Source organism: Poecile atricapillus, chromosome 21 (assembly GCF_030490865.1).
Source record: "Poecile atricapillus isolate bPoeAtr1 chromosome 21, bPoeAtr1.hap1, whole genome shotgun sequence".
Lineage (NCBI taxonomy): Eukaryota > Metazoa > Chordata > Aves > Passeriformes > Paridae > Poecile > Poecile atricapillus.
This window is the reverse complement of record NC_081269.1, coordinates 8,846,311-8,865,825: the sequence shown is the minus strand read 5'-3', so window position 1 is coordinate 8,865,825 and position 19,515 is coordinate 8,846,311. Positions and strand designations below refer to the sequence as shown.

At 42.8% G+C, this 19,515-nt stretch overlaps 1 protein-coding gene across 6 annotated transcripts in view; it reads left to right on the top strand.

Annotated features, from left to right (window-relative positions):
• The window catches only part of CASTOR2 (cytosolic arginine sensor for mTORC1 subunit 2), a 74,937-nt gene that overhangs the window by 20,010 nt on the left and 35,412 nt on the right, over window positions 1-19,515 (top strand). For all 6 annotated transcript variants that reach the window (XM_058854167.1, XM_058854166.1, XM_058854168.1 and 3 more), the window contains one exon: window positions 17,289-17,359. In XM_058854167.1, coding sequence (XP_058710150.1) covers window positions 17,289-17,359 — 71 coding nt within the window. The remainder of the gene's footprint in view (window positions 1-17,288; window positions 17,360-19,515) is intronic.

Sequence of the window (19,515 nt, the reverse complement as noted above, 5' to 3'; positions counted from 1 at the left end):
CTTGTTTGCTGCAGTTCTGCCTGAGGACACCAGTGCCCCTGTGGGCATGGGATAAGTTTTGGGGCAAGTTGGATGGTTTGTTTGTCTTGGGAGGACTCGGAACTAATTGTGAGCTTTCCGTTTTCTTCCCACCTCCTTGGTAGAGCAGCCCTGAGTACTTCTCACCACAAAAGAGCAGGAAGGCTCATCCCTAACAAAACTGGCATCAGGAAAGGGGCCAGGAAAAGAACTTCAGCTCTGCTTCTCCAAGTGCTGCACTGGACCAGCACCTCAAGATGAGCTTAAATGTAGCCCAGTGTTGAGAGGCCAGGCTGACCACAGTTCACATATCAGAATGGCTCCTGCCATTGTTGGTTCTTTTATTTTTCTCCACATTTTCAAATCAGAAGAGTTTTTACACCGCCAAATCTTTCACAAGACAATTTTTAACCCATAAATTAAACCAACTCTCCTTTCCAAAATATGTTTTGGCAAGGAATTTGCTGCCTGCTACAGTGAATCCAGTTCCATTGATGGGATTTTCAAAGGACTGAGATCAGTATGAGCCCTTACTGCTCAAGTCTGCAGTCAGGCAGCCTGTCCTCCCTGTCCTCTGAAACTGGAAAACCTGGTGGGAAACTCTCCTGTTACCTAGTAGAGCTAATCATTAATTAGCAGGGGATGAAGTACACCAAACAATCTGCTATGCCAGATGGATACTTCAGTGTTTAATTTATGTTCTCAAAATAACTGGACATAGATATGCTCCGCACCATGGCCTAAATCTTGCTTTTGTTGAATTCAGTGGTGAGAATGATGTTGGCTTGAGTGATCCAAGTGCATATTTCTTTGAGAAAAATGTATTTTGGCATCAAACTGTAACAGTAAAAATGAAATTAATAAAAGCTGTCCAGAGCAGTGGACTTCACCTTCTTACACAGGGGCACATTGGTGAAAAAATGAAGTTTTGTTTTTATTTTCCTAGAGCATTTCTAATATCTGAATACCAAGAAATGAGTAATTTGTTTTGGGTTTGGCTGTTCTGTTTTGTTCCTATGAATATCTTATGTGTCTTCATAAGAGAGTTGAGAGTTTGGGGGAGCTCTGGATTGTATCAATAGTTCATCCACATTTTGTGAAAGGCAGTGGATTTGTTCTGCCATGCTCATGCAAGAATCCAGGTATTTACTAAAGGTGTTATTTGTAAAGCTGGAGAAGAAACAGGCTCTGGAGGATGCAAGAAATTTGAATTTTTCTGATTTTGTCTTTTTTGTTGAAATTCAAAATATTGATGATACATCTTACCAGTTTTTAACTATGAAAATAAGCTTTCTACACTTACCTTCAGCTGTGTCCAGATGAATTTGACAGTTATTTACAGGATAAACTGTGCAATCAAAAGCCAATTCAAATCTCCATTAGTATCCTCTAAAAATAAAGCACAGCGTGCTATGCACAGACTGACCTCACAGGCTTCAATTCTATTTTCAGGATTTAACCAAAACATTGAATTACTTTTACCTTTGTGATACTGTGAGGATTATTTTTAATTAAATGAAGTGTTTTAACATGCTATAATTGTTTTTTTAGCAAGTGTGTCTAACACTTGATAGAGAGGGGTTGGTTCTGGGAACAAGACAATGCTGTCTTGCCTCATTTGTCTGAGAGTTGGGTAAAATATTCCTTGAGGATCAGGGAGGGAGAGGTTATTGATGACTTCCCTCTTATTACAGCCATGTGCAAATCCCAGAATACTTGTGTGTGAAGTGCAGGGAGGAGCTGATGTGTACAGGTTAAATGGTCTGATCCTCACGTGTGCTGTAGGAGCAGCTCATGCCCACAGGAAACAGAGCAGAAAGCAGAATCTGAGCAAGCTGAAGCTGAGCAAGTGTGGTGGGTTGACCTTGGCTGACACAAAGTACCCTTCTAGCTGCTTCATTGCTCAGCTTCCCAGGACAGGGGAGAGAAAATAACGTGGAAAACAACTCCTAGGTTGAGATAAGGCAGTTTACTAAAGGGAAAGCTTGCATGTGCACAAGCAAAGAGTAAAATGAGTTTTATTCCCTACTCTGCATCAGCAAAATGGCCCCTTCTGGGGAAGCAGGGCTTCAGCACACATGGTGGTAGCTTGGAAAGACAAACATCTTAAATAATGAATGCCCCTTCCTCCTCCTTTTCTTAGCTTTTAGGTCTAAGCTAATTCTGTGGTCTAGAATATCCCTTTGGTGAATTTGGGACAGCTGGCCAGGTTGTGTCACCCCAGGATCTTGCCTCTTTTTGAGGAGACATCGCTGCTGCTGTGGCAGTGCTGCTCAGCAGAAGCCAAAACACTGCTGGTGTTTCATCAACACCCCTGCACTTCCCAGGGCAAAGCACAGCACTGAGTGAGGGCTGCTGTGGGAAAATGAACTCCATCTCAGCCAGATCTAATACAGCAAATCATTAGTTCAGCTCATTCTGACTCCCTGATGTACTCTCAGCCCACTTTTAAGGTTAGACTGAAGCCTGGTCTCTGGAAGTAGGTTTAACACCTGTTTTTATGTGGGAAGATGAAAGTGATAAAGTTAAGGACAATTTACACCTGTTTGCTGCAGGGAGATGTGAAGATCTATTTGTAAAATCCGTTTGCAGACAGTTCATGTCCTGAATTGCTGAGGGTCAGGAAGAGATGGCAAACAGGCTGGAGAAAGTCCTGCTGCATGATGCTGCATTGTTGCTGTGAAAGGGGGCAGCAGGGCGAGGTGTCTGCATTTGGAGCCCCATTTTTCCCTGGCAACAAAAGACACAAATTATTCCCTGCTCTGGTGATTGCAGGGCATTTGCCAGCATAGAGCTTTGTACTGAAATCTTTGGGCGGCGTGCAGTAATTGGTTTGTTTCTAATTTCTTTCCTTTTTTTAAACGATGCTTCAAATGGTGCAGCTTTGCCATGGGGTTATAATTACATAAACCATAGAAATGTTTATGACCAGTCAGATAACTTTGTTTTTTCCAGTAGTTTAAGCTTGCCATTTATTAAGCTGTTGAACGAATATAATTGAAATTCATTGGGGAGTTTAATTTCATCAAGCTCTCTATAGTTTGATGCTTTTGCTGTGTCTGTGTGCATTTGGGTTGCCTGTAAATGGCTCACTCACTTTCATAAAGGAATTAGCACAACTGTGCAGCTGTGTAAGGAGCCAGCCCCCAATCCCCACCTGATGCTGCTCAGCGTGCCCAAGTTTATTGACATAAACATGTGCACAAGTGGCCTCTAAATATTACAGTTGGTAAAAAAAGTTTTATATTTTTATTAATTTTACTGCAGTCCTTTATTTTACTTTGGAGCACAAACAGACACCTGAGGTCTAATATAGTACAGAAAGTTTTAATGACTGTTCTGGGGATGCTCCAGCCATGCTGACTTTTGCTGGGAGATGGCTGCTGCCTTCCAGCCCTGTCAGGCTTTATGGTCAGCAAGAAACTCACTTGCTTTTTCTCACTTCATGAATTTTCAGCTTGCCTGCTGGTTCTGTAGGTGTCAGTTCCATCTGGGGTCTGCCCTCAGCTTAGTGTGGAGGGCTTATCCAAAAAACAGCACTTTGCAAGGCAGAGTCCCCTGCTCCATCCTCCTTTCCTGCATAGCCCTGGTTCTTCGTGTGTGCCACAAGACCCTGCACTGTGTCCCCCTGTCAGCCCCTGGGATTTACCTTCCTTCCTAACATGGAAGTTGTGAGGCCCAGTGATGCTTTCTGGCACTCCAAAACTCAGAGGGAGGAGTCAGGGGACTTGTACTTCTTAGATGTGGCAGGCCTCCTCCACCGGGATTTCTATAACCAGCAAATCCGGGGAGGAGTTAAAGCATTGCTTGTCTGATCTGGAGACATGAACTAGCAGGAACCTTCTCCAGCAGCTCCAGCTCTGCGGAAAACGCTGTGTGGACATGACAGCCTGAAGAGAGATGTGCCATCCATCAGTGTGTGGCTGTGCTGGATTTCAGGTGTGGTGGCTGTGGTGCTGTCCAGGACGCCGTGTGCTTCCTCATCCTCCGCGGCTCTGAGTGCGCTCTCCGCTATCCCCATGGAAACGCAGCCACTCTTTTTTTCTGTGCATGATAGTGCCTGGATTTTCATGCTTTTGGCAGTCTTGTTCCTTAAACCAGTGACTTTAGCTGTGAAAGGTGAGCATGTGGGGAAGGACCTGCTTACAGAGATCTGGGCTCTTGCTTTAATTCTTTCACTAATGGGCTTCAGGTACTCAGTTTTCACTCTGGCCCCTTGCAGGCGGGGAGGGCAGAAGGATGAACGCTGTCAGTGGGCTCAGTTCTGCTCCACAGTCTGAGTTGCAGGCTTGGGGGAAGGGTTACTGTGTTACCACGGGAGTTTTTTTGCATAAATTGGACTTTTGAATGATTATAAGAATTATTCTCTGCTTTGACTGAATCGGTCCTCGCTGCTTTCCTCATTGTCTGGCATCTCTGCAATTCCTCACTTGAAAAAAGCAGGCTGTGACGGGCTGTTAGCATGGGCTGAGCCCAGCAGGACATACACGCTTCTCTGCAGTGTGGTTTCTCTGCCTTTTCTTTTAATTAAACTTCAGCATCTTCTGGTTGTTTTCTAGTGATTGTGCTCCACTTTGTTGAAGCCATCCTTGACAAGGCTCAGCCTGTTCAGTTTGCACCACATCTTCTGTGCTTTTTGGCAGTGTCATAATGCCAGTCCTTCTCAGACTTTTTTTCTGAGGCAGATATGAAGGGGAGCTCACAGAGATTGGCCTAAGATCACAGAAGAAACCTAGACTAATGCTGCAGGCAGCTTTGAATTCTCAATTTTGATCTGTAAAACATGATGGGGGAAGTCTCTTCCTTGAGTCTTATAAGGGTAAGTACATCAAGGGCAGTTGAGAGGTATTTCAATTCTGATGACCATAAAAACACATTGTATTTCAGGCTTGGGGATGCTACAGACTCCTCAGATTGTCACCTCAAAAGATCCAACTGTTGTGTGTCTGCTGTAGCTGCAATCACAGAATAAGGTGGATTTTAGGAATGTGTTTTGATTGAGGCTACTGCTTTAAGCACACTAGCAAAACTGTCTTCTGGGTCTGAGCAGTGAGAAAATTTTGAAGGTGGTATGCCTTGAAGTTTTCTGCTTACTTAGTAACTTAGGCTTGATTTCCACATCTGAGACGTAGGAAATAAATGAATTTAAGTACTCAGAGATGACTGGGGGTGGAGGGAGGGGCTTGTTAAGCAGCCTTTTCCTCTGTAAAGAAAGATCTCCCTGTCAGTTACAGGAAGATCTGTTGCACAGTCTGGAATAATGCTACAGTTAAATCATGTTTATGATGAGCCCTGGGAGGCCAGGGACATGAACACAGTGAAGCTGCACCTCTGTTCCATTCCATGCCTGGGGTTATTTGGGAATGTTGATAACCAGGGGCGTCCCTGAGCACCCATGGCTGGGTTGCAGTGGCTTTATCTACTGGAACGTTCAAAATCAGGAATAAAATTCTAACATGTGAATGCTCAAATTACCACTGAGTTAGCACTGAAACACTGAGTAGGTGTTTCTACAGAGGTGCTGAGCCATTGCAGCTCCAGCTGCTTGCAACAGGAATTACCAGTAGCTCAGTAGTTTGGAAGCTGTTGAAGGACTTGCAAGCAGATGTAGATGACTGTCTCTCAGCAGTGAAGTTGAAAATACTGGCCTGAATTTCCATGGCAAAGGAATATAAATAAAGAGCAACAAATTAAGCATGATGGAGAGAGGAAGAAGTTCATGACAGCCATAAATGTTATGGGAAATGAACTCTTTCTTCATAGCTGTTCTCAGAGCAGCAAATCAGCCAGTGTAAACTCACAGTGGTGTTAAATCACTCCTGGTGATTTGATGCTTGGGAGTTGGGTGTGGCTGGCTGGTAGCTTGGTGTTGCACTCATTTGATGGGATTGTTCCAGCCCAGTGAATCACATTTTGTTTCTGATTTACCCCCATGTCCCATGGCCAGGATGGGGTTAATTTTTGCCATAGGGAGGAGGGGTCATGGTCAGCACCTGGAGTTTATTCTCACACCACCTCACCATCAGGGGATCTGGCAGCAGTCAGGTGTTGTGGGCTCTGCATGGTGACCAAATTGCAGGTGAAGCCTTAGCCTCCCTTGGACCCTGTTATTAATATTGATGCTGTTACTGTTCATTTCCTTACTTCACTACTTGTTTTCAGTACATTTTTCTCATCTTAGCCCCTGATCTTTACCTTTTGTGCCTCCAATTCTTCTCTGCAGCCCCCTGCAGGATTGGGGGGCAGGTGTGAGCAAGCACTGCATGGTTTGGAGTGTTTCAGTGGGGACACTAAATTGGGGAATACCATTCCTAATATACAACACCCCACCTCCACAATGGCCTGATCATCTTCTCATTTGTGACAAAATTCTTGTTCTCCATATGCACAATAAAGTTACTAAGATCATGTATTTTTTTTTTCTTTTTTTTTATTTCTTTTATTTGTTACCTCTGTGTTATCCTGCAAGAACTGTTCTGATTGAGTTTGCAGTAGGGAACAGGGAGAGACTCCCAACTTTTCATCCCTTGTGTCACTCAGGACTTTCCCTGTTGAATTCACCCAGAGCACAGACCTGCAGAAAACATTTTGTGATCCAGGAGTGGGGCAGTTCTGATCTTGCAGGGCAGTGAACCTTTCTCACTGTAAAAAGTGATATTTTTTTTTACGTGGAGTCTGTTTTGATACTGCCCTGCTGGGACTGTCATGTGTGCCAGCACAGGGTCAAATACGAGCAACATGGGGCTAGCAGGAAACCTGGAGTTTTAGAGAGCACTGCCTGCTCCTGGTGTATCTGAGGGAGAGAGTGTATAGGTGAGCACTGGATAATATAATAGGTGTTGTTCTGAAGCAGCAGTACCTTTAGAAATGCCACAATATATGCTTTATTTTCCTCTTCTTTTGAAAGCTGAGTGGTGGACAATTGGAGGTATTGGGAGGACAAGACAATAATTCTCAGTCTGGCACTACACTGAGGTACAACAGAGCATTATAATTGTAATATAATTATAATGCAATAATTAAATTTTAAAGCCATAACTGAATATACTTGTAAATGCTTACTGTGTCTACTGTCATTATCCCTTCTCCCTTTCTTGTTTGATTTTTTGCCCATTGCTCTCCTTTCTGTACACAAGTGCATAATTCTCTCTGCAGGCTTTTTTTCAGCACATACAGATGTGAGTTGGCCTGCACATCAATCTTCTCTTACCTAGGAAAATGCTTCAGCTCATGTAGATCTGTTCCTTCCATCAAGAGAGTCATCCTCTTCATAGACCTTCAGATCATTTAAAAGAAAAAAAAATATCTTCAAGCACTTTCCCAGAATTTTCACTGCTAATTGAATACTCCCTCTAGGAATTATTTGGTAAATGATGAAAGCAGAGCTGTGAACGTGGAAATACTCATGGGTGTTCAAGCACAGGAATGGGTTAATTGTTCCATGGGGACATACTAGCATTTGCTCTCTCCTCTCCTTGCTCTTTCAGTAATTTTTTCTTCTTTGGTGTGAGATAAGAATTAGGGCTGTTGAACCAGACTTGTTTCTAGTTAAATACAAACAAGAAGCAATTTTCTCCACACACACACACAGAAATTGGCATCCTGGTTTTGAGTAGTGGTGTAAAGCTTCAGGACCCTTCTCCACACCTGTGAAATCTAGCTGAGCTGCTTCATTTAAAAAGGGCTTGCTTTCTTTTTTTAAATGGCATGTGATTACATAAAAACTTCATCTGTTTTTAGATCCATCAGCATCAAGGCAGTCATTTGATAATCAGAAAACCATACAAATCTGATAGCATGGCACAACAGCAAATTGCTGCCATTTGGTGGAAGTGTAGTGGGGAGTGTTGCTTTCACTGCTGCTTCCTCTCTTCTGTGCCAGCAATTTCTAAGTTGCTGGGACAGGATGGAAGCTGTCTGAACACACAAGGGAATGTGAATAAAATGGCAGCAGTCTCTGTGATTAACTGGATATCTTTGTACTTGGTTCTTGTTTAATAATGCACCAAGACTATGCTTCTCTTGCTTCTTCTCTGCGTGTTGAAATTGTCTGATGCCTAAAATATGACCCTTTATGTGTAATCTTGCCTTTGTGTTTGTAACAGGAGTTAAGTTGGTGGCAGTACTTGGTTTAAACTGTGGGCTTCTGACCTATGTCTCACCTTTTATTTCTTTTTCTAGCAGCTGAGGCAATTGATATTATCTAAGTTGGTAATAATATTTGAAGCATGCCTGGAAATATCTGATAAGTGGCTTCATTCTTTTGGTAAAAGGGTGAGGCAGAGAAAAGCAGAGCTTAGTGTAAGGTTTATTAAATGGCAGAGCACGTTTAATCTTTCCACCCCACAAATTGAAGCCAGAATCCAGCATTTGTAATCACCAGTGTCCCTGCAGCATCACTAAAAACTGGTTTGTCTTTGCCACAGCAGATTGTTTTTTTCTTTCTCAGATGGACATAATGGGTTGTTTGTTCTTTCTCCTTGGACAGCTGAATAAAATGTGCACAAACCCACCTACCTCTGTGCTCCAAAATCATGGAAATCAGCAAGCTGCACAGCTACCCTTTTTGACAGTATTGTAGCATGCTGTAAGTGCTAATATTCATTAATATGCACTGGCAACTGCTTGTGTTTGAAATGAGGTATTCTGCAGTTTCCAGTTAAATGGCAGATGAACATCCTGAGGGACAGGTATGTGAACACTTAGAGCATGTACATGAGCTCTCATATGCCCACTGTTGAATGCTTCTCTCCTTATCACTTTCCCCATGTCTTTCCTTCAATGCACTTCATTTTATTGAACTTCAAGGATAATTGCAAACTTCACGAGAACTAAATTAGTCTTGAGTAGATAGGTTGTCAGAAACTACTACCTGAGTTGTAGCAGTAGCAGCAGAACCAATAATGTTACTGCAAATTGCATATATTTTATGTTTTCTGGCTTTTCTCCACGATTTTAGTGCTTTGCCACTTCTATTGGTGATATCATCAGTTATCATCTGAAAAATAAAATAAATTGGCTCATTTACTGATGCTGGGTGAAAGACTTACCTGTGAACTTACAGCGCTTCCCCACAGCTGGCAAGCTCAGAGGTACCTGAGATGTTGATGTGGTTTTTTTGTACTTGGATTTTTCACTGGAAAAAATGGATGGCAGCCCAAAATAATGCATTGAATGCATGTTGAAGCCATAAGCTGCATCTAGGAGTCCCAAGCCCCAGTGCTGCCATTTCCATTAAATCCCTTCCATTACTTGCAGGTAAAGATCCAAGCTCGTCCTGGCAGTTTGAATGACCATGAGCACCTACACTTCTACTTCTGTGGCTGTTTTAGTTTTTAATCCAGCTTTCTTGGACATATTTTTATCTAGGTAGAAATTGAACATAGTCATTTGCCTGTTCCTGTGCTTGAGAGACAAAAGCCTTTCCCGTCATAGACATAAAGCTGGGGAGAAATGCAGGAGCAAACGCTGCATTCTCATTTTGTGGGGTGTTTCCTTAGAGAAGAGGAGCTGACCTTTTCCCAAGGGAACAAGGCTGCCCTTCACATTTACCTCTTGAGAACAAGAGCTCTCTCACACACTAAAGCATCTTAAAATGGAATAATACCTCTCTTGACCTTTTTTTCCTCCTCACTAAATCCACAGGACTTTGTTCCAGAGAACTCAGCACCTGTATGTGCAGCTGCTTTCCCACACTTCAGGTTCTGCTTTATATGTAAGTTTTGGACTTGATGTCAAAAGCTGAGGGTGTGTAGGACAGAGATCAGTCAGGACAATGTCTCCTTTTAGCCCTCAAAACCCATCTTTGGAGGACTAGTGTTGGTGAAGCTGCTGTGAGACTGTATTTTTCTCTGAGGTAAGAAATAAAAGCTTAAAAGATAAAGTCACACTAAGTGAAACCTGAAATAAATGTGCCTTGTTGCATCAGGTAGTAGAAGAAAATGCTGGCCTCTGTACAAAGCAGATCTTACAGCACCTGTGTGATCCAAGGGGTGAAGCATGTTCCTTACTAAGCAAAAACATTTTCTTCTTTGAGGTTCCTTGTCTCTGGTATCTCCTTTTATTGGGGGCTTTTCTATACAAATACCTTAGAAAAATGTCTTTGTATGCTGGAAGCTGTGCAAGTTCTGTCCTCTCCAAAGCCAGCAGACTAACAGGATAAACCAGTGAGACTGATTTGGCTGATTCCTCATGATCAATAATTGTACTTGTAATTCCTAAAGGCTTGACTTTGCAATACTCCCCCTAAGTGGTTCAGAGAGTGCCCTTTCTTGGGCTTTACTAAATAGCTGATTGGATACAAAGATTGCAAGACTAGACTAAAAGCAGGAAAATTCTAAATCTTGCAAGAATTTGACTGATCTGTGTAGTAGTGCAGTGTGAATTTACATAGAAGGTTGTATATGGTGTTTATTCAAGACAGAGGTAAATTCTTTCCTTGGGAAGATGAGCAAAATTTTCCTTACCTGTCTTATCTACTCTGGAGTGGAATTGCTCATGATGAACATGAGTGCTGAGGGAAAACTAACAATACTAGATTATCATGTCTTTAAATAAATTCAAACCCAAACTGTTAGTCAGCTTCGTAACTTACATTTAGTGCGTCCATTTAGTCCATCTTGAATATATCAGAAACCAATGCAGAGGAATGAATAAGAAACCACAGCACAAATTAGTGCAGGATGACACTGTTCCATGTGTAACATGAAAGCATTTGGCACCATGAGCTCATTTCAATCTCACTTGTTGTGTCTTCTGCCTCCTACCAGCTTAGAAAAGAGCTGGAGCTGTGCCTTAATGAGATTAACTCAACATGAATGATCTGTGGTTTACTCAGAGTTCATCAAATGTGTTTAACTTCCATGAAAGCAAGGATTTCTTAGATGAAGTTTCCCTCACCTACTGCCTCTGCTCAGTGATTCACTGGGTCTAGAAATCATAATTCTCACTGAGGAAGAGATCCCATGGTACAGTAGTAGCTTGGATGGAAAGCAGAAGTTCCCTACACTTACAGGCTGAGACTTGGCCCCAGGTGCAAAGGAACTCAGTTCATTTTGAGTACCTGTAGGGGTTTGAGAAGTACTGGAGTGCCTGACTCCTTTTCCACTTGTCTTGAAGCAGGGGTGCTTTGGAAACCTCACAGTAATCAACCCTGCCTACCTTTCAAAGTTGGGCTGCTGAATTTTACTATGGAATTTGTCTGGCTGGCAAGTACTGGTGGAAAAGTGCTGCCATCAGTGAGGCAGAAGCAGCAGCTCTAGGTTGATTTTCCCCTTACATCAATGACTAAAATGTACCATCCCCAGTCTGATTTCTGGGAGGTTCTCCTCAAGCCTTGTTTACTTGGTGCCTTACAGCTAATTCACAGTGCTGAAACCTGAAATGAGTTCAGCTGTGTCAGGGCTAACAGATGGCCATTGCCTAGGAGAAGATATTAAGCATTCTGTACAGGTTTTGCAGTGTGGTGAAAATCCAGGTTAACAGAAACAGCCAAAAGTGAAGGCTGAATTATATCAGATTCCTGAGTCATCAGCTATTGATGCAGAAGATCCTGCTACGCTTTCGTTGTGATGCTGCAAAGTAGCATTTCCAGCCCCCTGGGCAAAGACATCAAAGGATAGTGAAGATAAAAACAGACTATGTTTACTTTGAGAAAAATGTTCTATTTATACAGGCAGATGTTGAAGCAAGTGAAAACTTTAGGACTGCTTTAATGAAAGTTTGGCAGTCTTCAACCTTCGAAAACTCATACCCAGGCTTGCTTGCTTTCCTCCAAAATCATAGAGCTGGCTTTGAGTGCCTCTGCTTCTTAGCAGAGGAAAGCTTTTTCCAGAATGAATGAGGAGCTCAGGGCAAAGCAAGGCCTGCTGTGACCTGGCAGGGCAGGAGGGTTGGCCAAGCCATGGCCTGTGCCAGAGATGCCCCTCAGTCATGCCAGTCTCTTTCTCACATGGGCTCCTGATACAGGGGCTGCTGTGTTTGGCCTGATTCCCTTCTGGGCTGCTCCCCAACTCATGCCATCAATACAGCCAGGCAGTGTGGCAGGAGCACACAGGTGTCACCTGTCTAGAATTATCTTCCCTTTTTTGAGTCATCTGAGAGTTTCAACTTCATTATTGATGAAAATTAAAAGCAACATCTGACAGCATATTTTCTGTTGTGTCCACTTGCCCCCTTACTGGTTAGAAGGAAAAATGAAATCAGAGCATTTCCAGGCATGGAAGGATGAGGTGTTGTTATTGCCCAGCATTACCCTTATCTGGTTTTGGTGGGCCTCAGCTGCACACAGAGGAAGATCCAAGACCATTATTCATTCAATTCTTATTCTTTGTAGGTGTATTTTGATGTTACAGCCTAATATTGTTCTGAGAGTATTTGTTCTTCCCCATACCTTTACAATAAGAAGATTGTGTAGTTTTGTTATAGCTTTTTTTTAATCTTAGCTATTGATTTCAAAATTTAAATTTCCTGTAAATCTTTCACAGCTGTTATTTTGTGGCTTTAATTTTCTCAATCTATTTTAATACTTAGCCTGCACAGCACTTGGTACATGATTACAGCCTGGTCATTTTGCAGTCTTTGGCTGTTTCCAAAGAATGTGTTTAGGGACTCTGTTGGTTACTGAAGCATCTCTTCTTCCCTTTTCTCATTCTCCCCTTCTCTGTGGTAATGCAGTAAGACATAAAATTAAATAGGGATTAGAATTTCATGAGAAGTGGTATTTTAAATGGAGCTGCACTTGATTCATTTATGCTTTAAAGAAAAGAGCATAAGGCAAGGGAAAAACTGCTAGTTAAAGTATTAAAATCTGCCAGGGGCATGGTATTTCCTTTAACTTCCAAAACACCTATTGAGTCAAAGATGAGTGGAAATAGATGTTGTCTGTTCCCTCAGGGTCTCACTTGGAGCTATCTTAGTTTCATACTACCTCTGTGTATGGAAAGGTTGTCCAAGCATTATAAATGCATTTCCCATAGACTTGAAATGCCTCTTTAAAACAAAAGCTCACCACTGTCGTTTAGGTGCTTTTTAGTTTGGCTAAGATGACAGCTAATACTGATTTCTGCTAGTTGGAACTGTAAACTGTTACTGAAATGCTGGCTTTTTCCTGATACAGTTCTGTCATGCCCCCCTTCCCCAGCACAATTCATCTTGTGTCGTGGTTTGAAAGACAGATGTCTGCTAAGGAAGGCAGGAACTTCCTTTTGAATGGGGAATACGACCCCCTTCCCTCCTAATTATTGTAACTTTGAAATTGATGGGCTTTCAGGCAAAGATGTGGGAAAAGGAATAACAGTTCCTTACTGGTATGTGTATGTATAACAAGGCAAACAACAGCAATGGCAGCAACAACAAACAAAAAACCCAAATAACAAACAAAACAAACCCCAGAAAACCCAATAAAGTCTCTAAGCCCCTTCCCCTCTCTGCAGTTCTGGGCACAGCCGGCAGGGACGCTCCTGCATACACTGATAAATTTGAGTTGAGAATTCCTGTGGTATCTCACAGGCAGAATTAAGCAACATTTCTCAAAGTTTGTGAGAATAACAGAAGGTGAATGACTTGCTAATTCTCCTCTGTTTCCTGTCTCCAACAGTTAGTGCTTTTCAGCACAAATGCAGCTAGTTCCATCAGCAGTCTGACACCTGGATTTTTTTGTTCATAATGAATCTAGAAAGTTCAAATACTATTTAGGGAAGTAATATCTAAGTGAATGTATTTATTTCTTCTCATTTCTCTCTTCCTCCAGCCTTCTCTCCTGCCTTGCTGTGTTCTGTACTTACACAGATGATAGAAATTAGTTTTCCAAGGTGGGAACAGGCCAGCACTATGCTGTGCAACTTCTAAGAGTTTCTAAAGAGGAAGGTGGGCTCTGTTGTGGCACACAATGCTCCAGTGGCAGTGTTTGTAGCACTGTGATGTGTGTGAGCCAGCCCTGTGCTCCAGAGCACACATAAGGGAGCTGTTGGGGCAGGCCATGGTCTCTACTGAACTTTCAAATGACCCACAGCAGTATTCCCAGGAACCTGTGTTCTGTGTGCAACCCAGAACAAATAGAAGTCACATTTATCCCAGTATTACCACTCTCGTGATCTCAGCAGACCAATTGTCTGGAGGAGACACTTGTGGTGTGGACCTGCAAGCACAGCCAACCACTCCACTTTCCTGCTCACTTCTCCCATGGAGCCTGGAGTTCTGCTTGCAAACTGAAATGATGCTGTTGCTGCATCCCATAGGCACTTCCCTGCTCTTGCAAGCTTGAGTATTTCTTCCATACACAGTGTAAGTTTTGCAGTTTCAAGCATCTCATCTAATAATAGGTTGGTCTACATTTGTGGCACTGCCAGAAAAAGGCATATGTTGTCAGGCAGTCAAAGTCAGCAGCAGTGCTTAAGTGGAAATGTGCTTAAACATTGAGAAGGCAGAAATCCAAAATAATCCATCCAAGATTTGGCTATTAGGAAACTAAAAATACTGTCTTCCTACATATATGGTTTCCACATGTACTTAGAGAAATACCATTTCCCTGCTATCTCAAAATTATTAAAGGGCAATTCTTTTCCTGTCTTGGCTTTGGTGTGATAATAGAAGATGCTGTTGGCATTCAGCTTATCGAAGACCGGTTTAAGAGGAAATTGAAATTATTGAAATAACTTGAATGGAAGAGGCATGTGTAGTGTAATGTGGGAGAGAGAGAGATGACACTGAGTTCCTTTTTCCTATCACACAAGGTTTGCAATTCCAATTTTTCATGTTTAGATTTCCTCTGGGATAAGAATGCATCACTGGCTTGAACTAAGTGAATGTATACCGCAAGAACCACTGGTCTTTCTGTGCTGGTGAAAGACTTCACTTTTAAAATCAGATGGCTCTGTGGTCCTGACCTTTTACAGAACTGCTCTGAGTTGAGGATTGGGCTTTGAGATGATATCTGGAGATATGAGGTTTTGACATGAGTTCTGAGGCAGCAATTACGGGATTTCATGTGTATATATCCCTTAAACATCAGCATATTCAGATGTGTGCCCAGAAACTGGCATCTGTCACAATCATTCTTCTGCTGGGGTCAGTGTGTGAGCACAGATACATATTACTGTTCTAGTAAAAAAGTCTTCTATAAATGCCATTGCAGATCAGCAAAGGTTAGGTTTTTAATATTAATGTTTGCTCCTTTAGGACCTCTGGTTTCTCCCTAGTCAGCATGCATGTGACTCGGTCAGGCAGTAGTAGCAAAAAGTTTCAATGACTTCTTTAGGGAATTCATCCACTGTAACCAATATTTCTGCCTCTTGGAACCCACCTAAAGCAGCATCCCAAAATTTCTTTTTTCCCAGCTTGTATTAGCCCTTGCACTGGTAGCAGTCTCGTGCAGTTTAGAAGTGACAGTAAAAAATTGAGCTGCTGCTATTTTCTGCTTCTTTTGGCACTATTCCTGGAGAGAGTTGAGTTGGTAAATGTGGCTGTCACAGCAGCTATTACCAATGACACAAAATAATTAAGTTGTGGTTTCTATTGTGGTGGGGCCACGTCTGTATTTTATAATTATATGTCTGTGCAAGGAGGGAGTGTTATGCTTGATTGTTGTGATGGATGCTTCCAGAAAAACAGGACAGGTCTCTAAAGGCAGGTTGTCGAATACATTCCATGTACATGAAATCCTCATGGTTACATGGCAGACCACTAATTGAACTGTGTGTTGTTTCCCCTCAGTTTTCTGATGAAGTGATGAGGAGGGCAGCATCCATCTCATTTTTCTCCCTGTTGCTTTTGGAAGGGATAGCTGCTATGTTTGTTCTTTTCAGCCAGCCAAAAGAATGCTGGAGCTAGATTTTCATCTGATTCTTTATGGTGTGAATGCTTTCATTTTTTGATACCTTGAGCCACCAATATGGGGTTCCAGACTTTCAGAAGTCTTGAAGACTTTCGGACACGGATGCTCAGCAGTGCTGAGAAGCCCTGGTAGTCCCTGGTTCTTGAATCCTGCTGAACTGTGCTTCATGCAGAAATTACACTGAAGATGCTGTGAAATTTGGGGGCCTTGAGAACAATCTCTCTTTTTCCAGTATTTTCTGTAGGTTGTCTCAGATAAATGTGAGAGTATGATAGTGTAACTACTAACAACTAGTGAAATCCTGCTCTTTGCTTCTTAGAGACACATGCTCTTCCTGCTGCACCCAATTTAGAGGGAAAAATTTCTGCTGCTCTTAAGCAACAAGCACAGTCAGTCCATGTGCTCTGGCATTCTCCTGGAGGGGCTGGGAGGATGCTGGCCAGCACTGTGCTGATGCTCTGCTGAAGGTGAGCATGAGCTTGCAAAATGTCATGCTAACCTTCCTGCCACTGCTGGAGACCAGCTAGGTAGAAGCTGGGGTATTTTCAGTAGGTGTTCAGTACATGTGTTGGTGTGTCAAGGGAAAAAAAACCTTTTCAGCTATATGTGGTCTTAAGCCTTAAGGCTGAGGTTTTTATTGTTTGTGTGTTTGCAGTGGAAGGGAATGGGACTCCATGTCACACTTGATTTGTATCTCCTGTTAGAGGTGACATTGTTAAATGGTGAGCAAGCTGGGGGTGCTGCACTGCAGTGACCTGTGATAGCAGAAGATGGAGCAGAGCAGAGGCCACAGGGGATCAGGCAAGGGGGAGAGCCCAGCCTTGTGTCCATTGTCTTGGTGGCTGCCACAATTCTTCTTCACCATCTTCACCAGGAGCACCCCAGGAAGGGGGAAGGACCAGCACAGGAAATTGGGATGCTGTCTGCTGATGGCAAAAGCCTCTGAAGGAGCAAGAGATACTGGGGCTTGGTTGAGAGGTTAGATCAGGTCAAACCTTGATAAGGCCAGAAGCTTCAGTGTGCAGAAAGGTGCATGTGTGAACCATGGAAATGCTTTTGGATGGTGCTGGAGTGAGCAGTCAGTGAGCAAAGTTTTTTGCCCTGTGTCAGTGCAACACAGCAGGTCCTGGATGTGATGGGAAGCCTTAAGGGATATGGTAATTAAGAAAAGTAACTAAAAACTAAGTAATAAAAATAATAGGAGTTTTACCAGCTTCATTGTGCATAGGCAGGCATCAGGGAATATGGGTCACACAGTATGAGCTAGCCAGAAATAAAATCCAGGTCTGTTAATGCCTCAGGCCTCTCCATAAACATCAGACTGTGACTCCTTCCTTCAGCACAGCTTGGCTGGGAAAGGACTTCCATTTTAGGTGGAAGAAGAGGCTCTGCTCAGTGCAGGTGCTAATCATGTTCTCCTGCTGTTTGCCTTTGCCAGGTGCAAGTTCTTCAGCCTCACAGAAACCCCTGAGGACTACACCATCATTGTGGATGAAGAGGGCTTCCTAGGTAAGTGTCAGCATGTGCCACTTTGGTATCCAGCTTTTGGGGATGGACGAGGAAAATGTGTCATCTCACTGAGCCTGTAAACCAAAATGTTTGTAAAACAAGTCTGTTTGTCAGTGCTGGTAGTGCAGCTCTGAAGTGTGCTTTGATCACTTAAGCACACTGTCTCTGCTGCCATGCTGTACAAGGCAATTCAGACATGGAATATGAATATATTTGAATGCTGGGAGAGGATCACACACAAGTCTTAAAAAGTAGTTTAAGCAGTTTTGAAAAAAGCAAAACCATCTGTGTATAAATGCATTAAAATGAGCTGGCCTGTGTCCCTAAACCTCCATAAGTACACCACATCTTGCATTTCCAGCTTCTGTCAACCTCTCTGTTTGAAAGGAGCACTTGAAGATGAATAGTTTGTGTCATCCCTACATCTACAATGCTGTGGAGTTGTGACTCAGCTCCTTTGGCTCATTGCTGTAAGCTGGGATTTATCCCCCTTTCTTACACCCAGCTCTCCCTGTACCGAGTGTGCCATCTTTGCCTGGGGTGGCTGAAAGGGTCCAAGGTGGAGTTGATTGTGTGTCACAAAAGGTGGTTGGCATGTGCTTGAGAGCTGTAGATTCTTGGCATTGTGCAAGAGGTGATGTAGAGAATGGTTTGGATTTGTAGATGGAAATAGTTTGTAATAACCTTTATCATGTGTGGAGGTTTTGTTTCTAACAGTGATATTGAGGTGGGGGAATGAGGAAGTGTTGGACAGCTGTTATTATTTTTGTTTAGTTGCTCTTTCTGTGTTTGAGATTAAAAGTCTACATATTTTGAGGTCAGAGAAAGATCACCTTCCAGGCAGAGCATGGGAAGGAGGGAGCATGCTAAGGCCATCCTCTGCTCCAGTGTGGTGTGGAAGCCAGGTGCAAAACCCAGCCTGAGTTTTAGCATCACAGAGCTGCTGGCTTTATCACCTTTTCTGTGCTTTCCCTTGTGAGTGGTGATCTGCTGGTGAGACCTGAATACACCACATCCTGCTGACTCTCCTACCACACCCCCCATACCCTTTGGGTTTGTGTCCAGCCCATGTTCTTCTTTCTGAGCTGTTGCCACCACAGACAAAGCTTCATCTCAGGGTTAGCCCTGGGTGCAGTTTCATCTCTGCTCCTCAATTCAGTGTGCTGTAAGTTTTACATAGTCTGGCAAGTCCAGGAGAAGTTACAGTCTAGCTAGAAATGTCTAATCTAGAGAAAGTTCACTTTTCCCTTGTATAGCCTGTAATCAGCACATGGGCTTGAACCCATGAATCAAAATCTCTGAGTTGCAGCATCCCACCTTCTTGCAAAACAGCACCAATTATGTCTGCCTCGAGTGCATCAGCTGCCTCTTGTCCTGAGTACTGAAGTGCCAAATTCAGCTCAAGAATTACAGGGTAAAATCACACCTTTGATGAGCAGTTCGGATAGCAAGTCCAACAGTAAATTACTTCCTTTTTCTTTCCAGGTAACTTTTTTCTTGCAGTGCTTGACAAACTCAATGTAAGTCTCAGAAGGACAGGTTTTTCTGTGTGGAGAATGAGAACCTTTCTTTCTCAGGCACCTGTATGAATTTTTAATGCAGCAGCAATGAGAAGGTTGTCCTGTTAGCTGGCATCTTCCATGTTAACCAGGTCCTTTTTCCTGCACATTACAAATACTGATGATGGGCAAAGAACAGGCTGAAGAAATACGGGCACTTTCATCAATTCTTGGGGTTAACACTTAAAACATACTGATGTGCAGAAATCATTCTTAACTGTTTTGTCAAAAAATAATCCCTAGGCTTGTTCCACTGAGGGCAGTGAGTTGGACTTGTAAAGAAGTCATTATTTCTTCTCCCCAGAAAATGTCCACAGTGCAAATCTGTAACCTGCTTAAGCATTCATCGTGCTGAAAGGGAACGGCTACAGCCTAAATCTTGGCTTTAATTCCCTGGTGGTGAGGTGGGGATTATATTTGCACAGAACCTTGTTTGTTCCAGTGACTGTTTCTTGGGCTTTGGCCTGCTAAGAAGGAAGAATTTAATTCAGCAAATAACACAGGGAACTGTGCACAGAAAGCTCTTTTCCTGGCTGATACTGAAATGAACTAGCAGGAAAAGTTTGGCCATGGGGCCCCCTGCATGAAGACAAATGT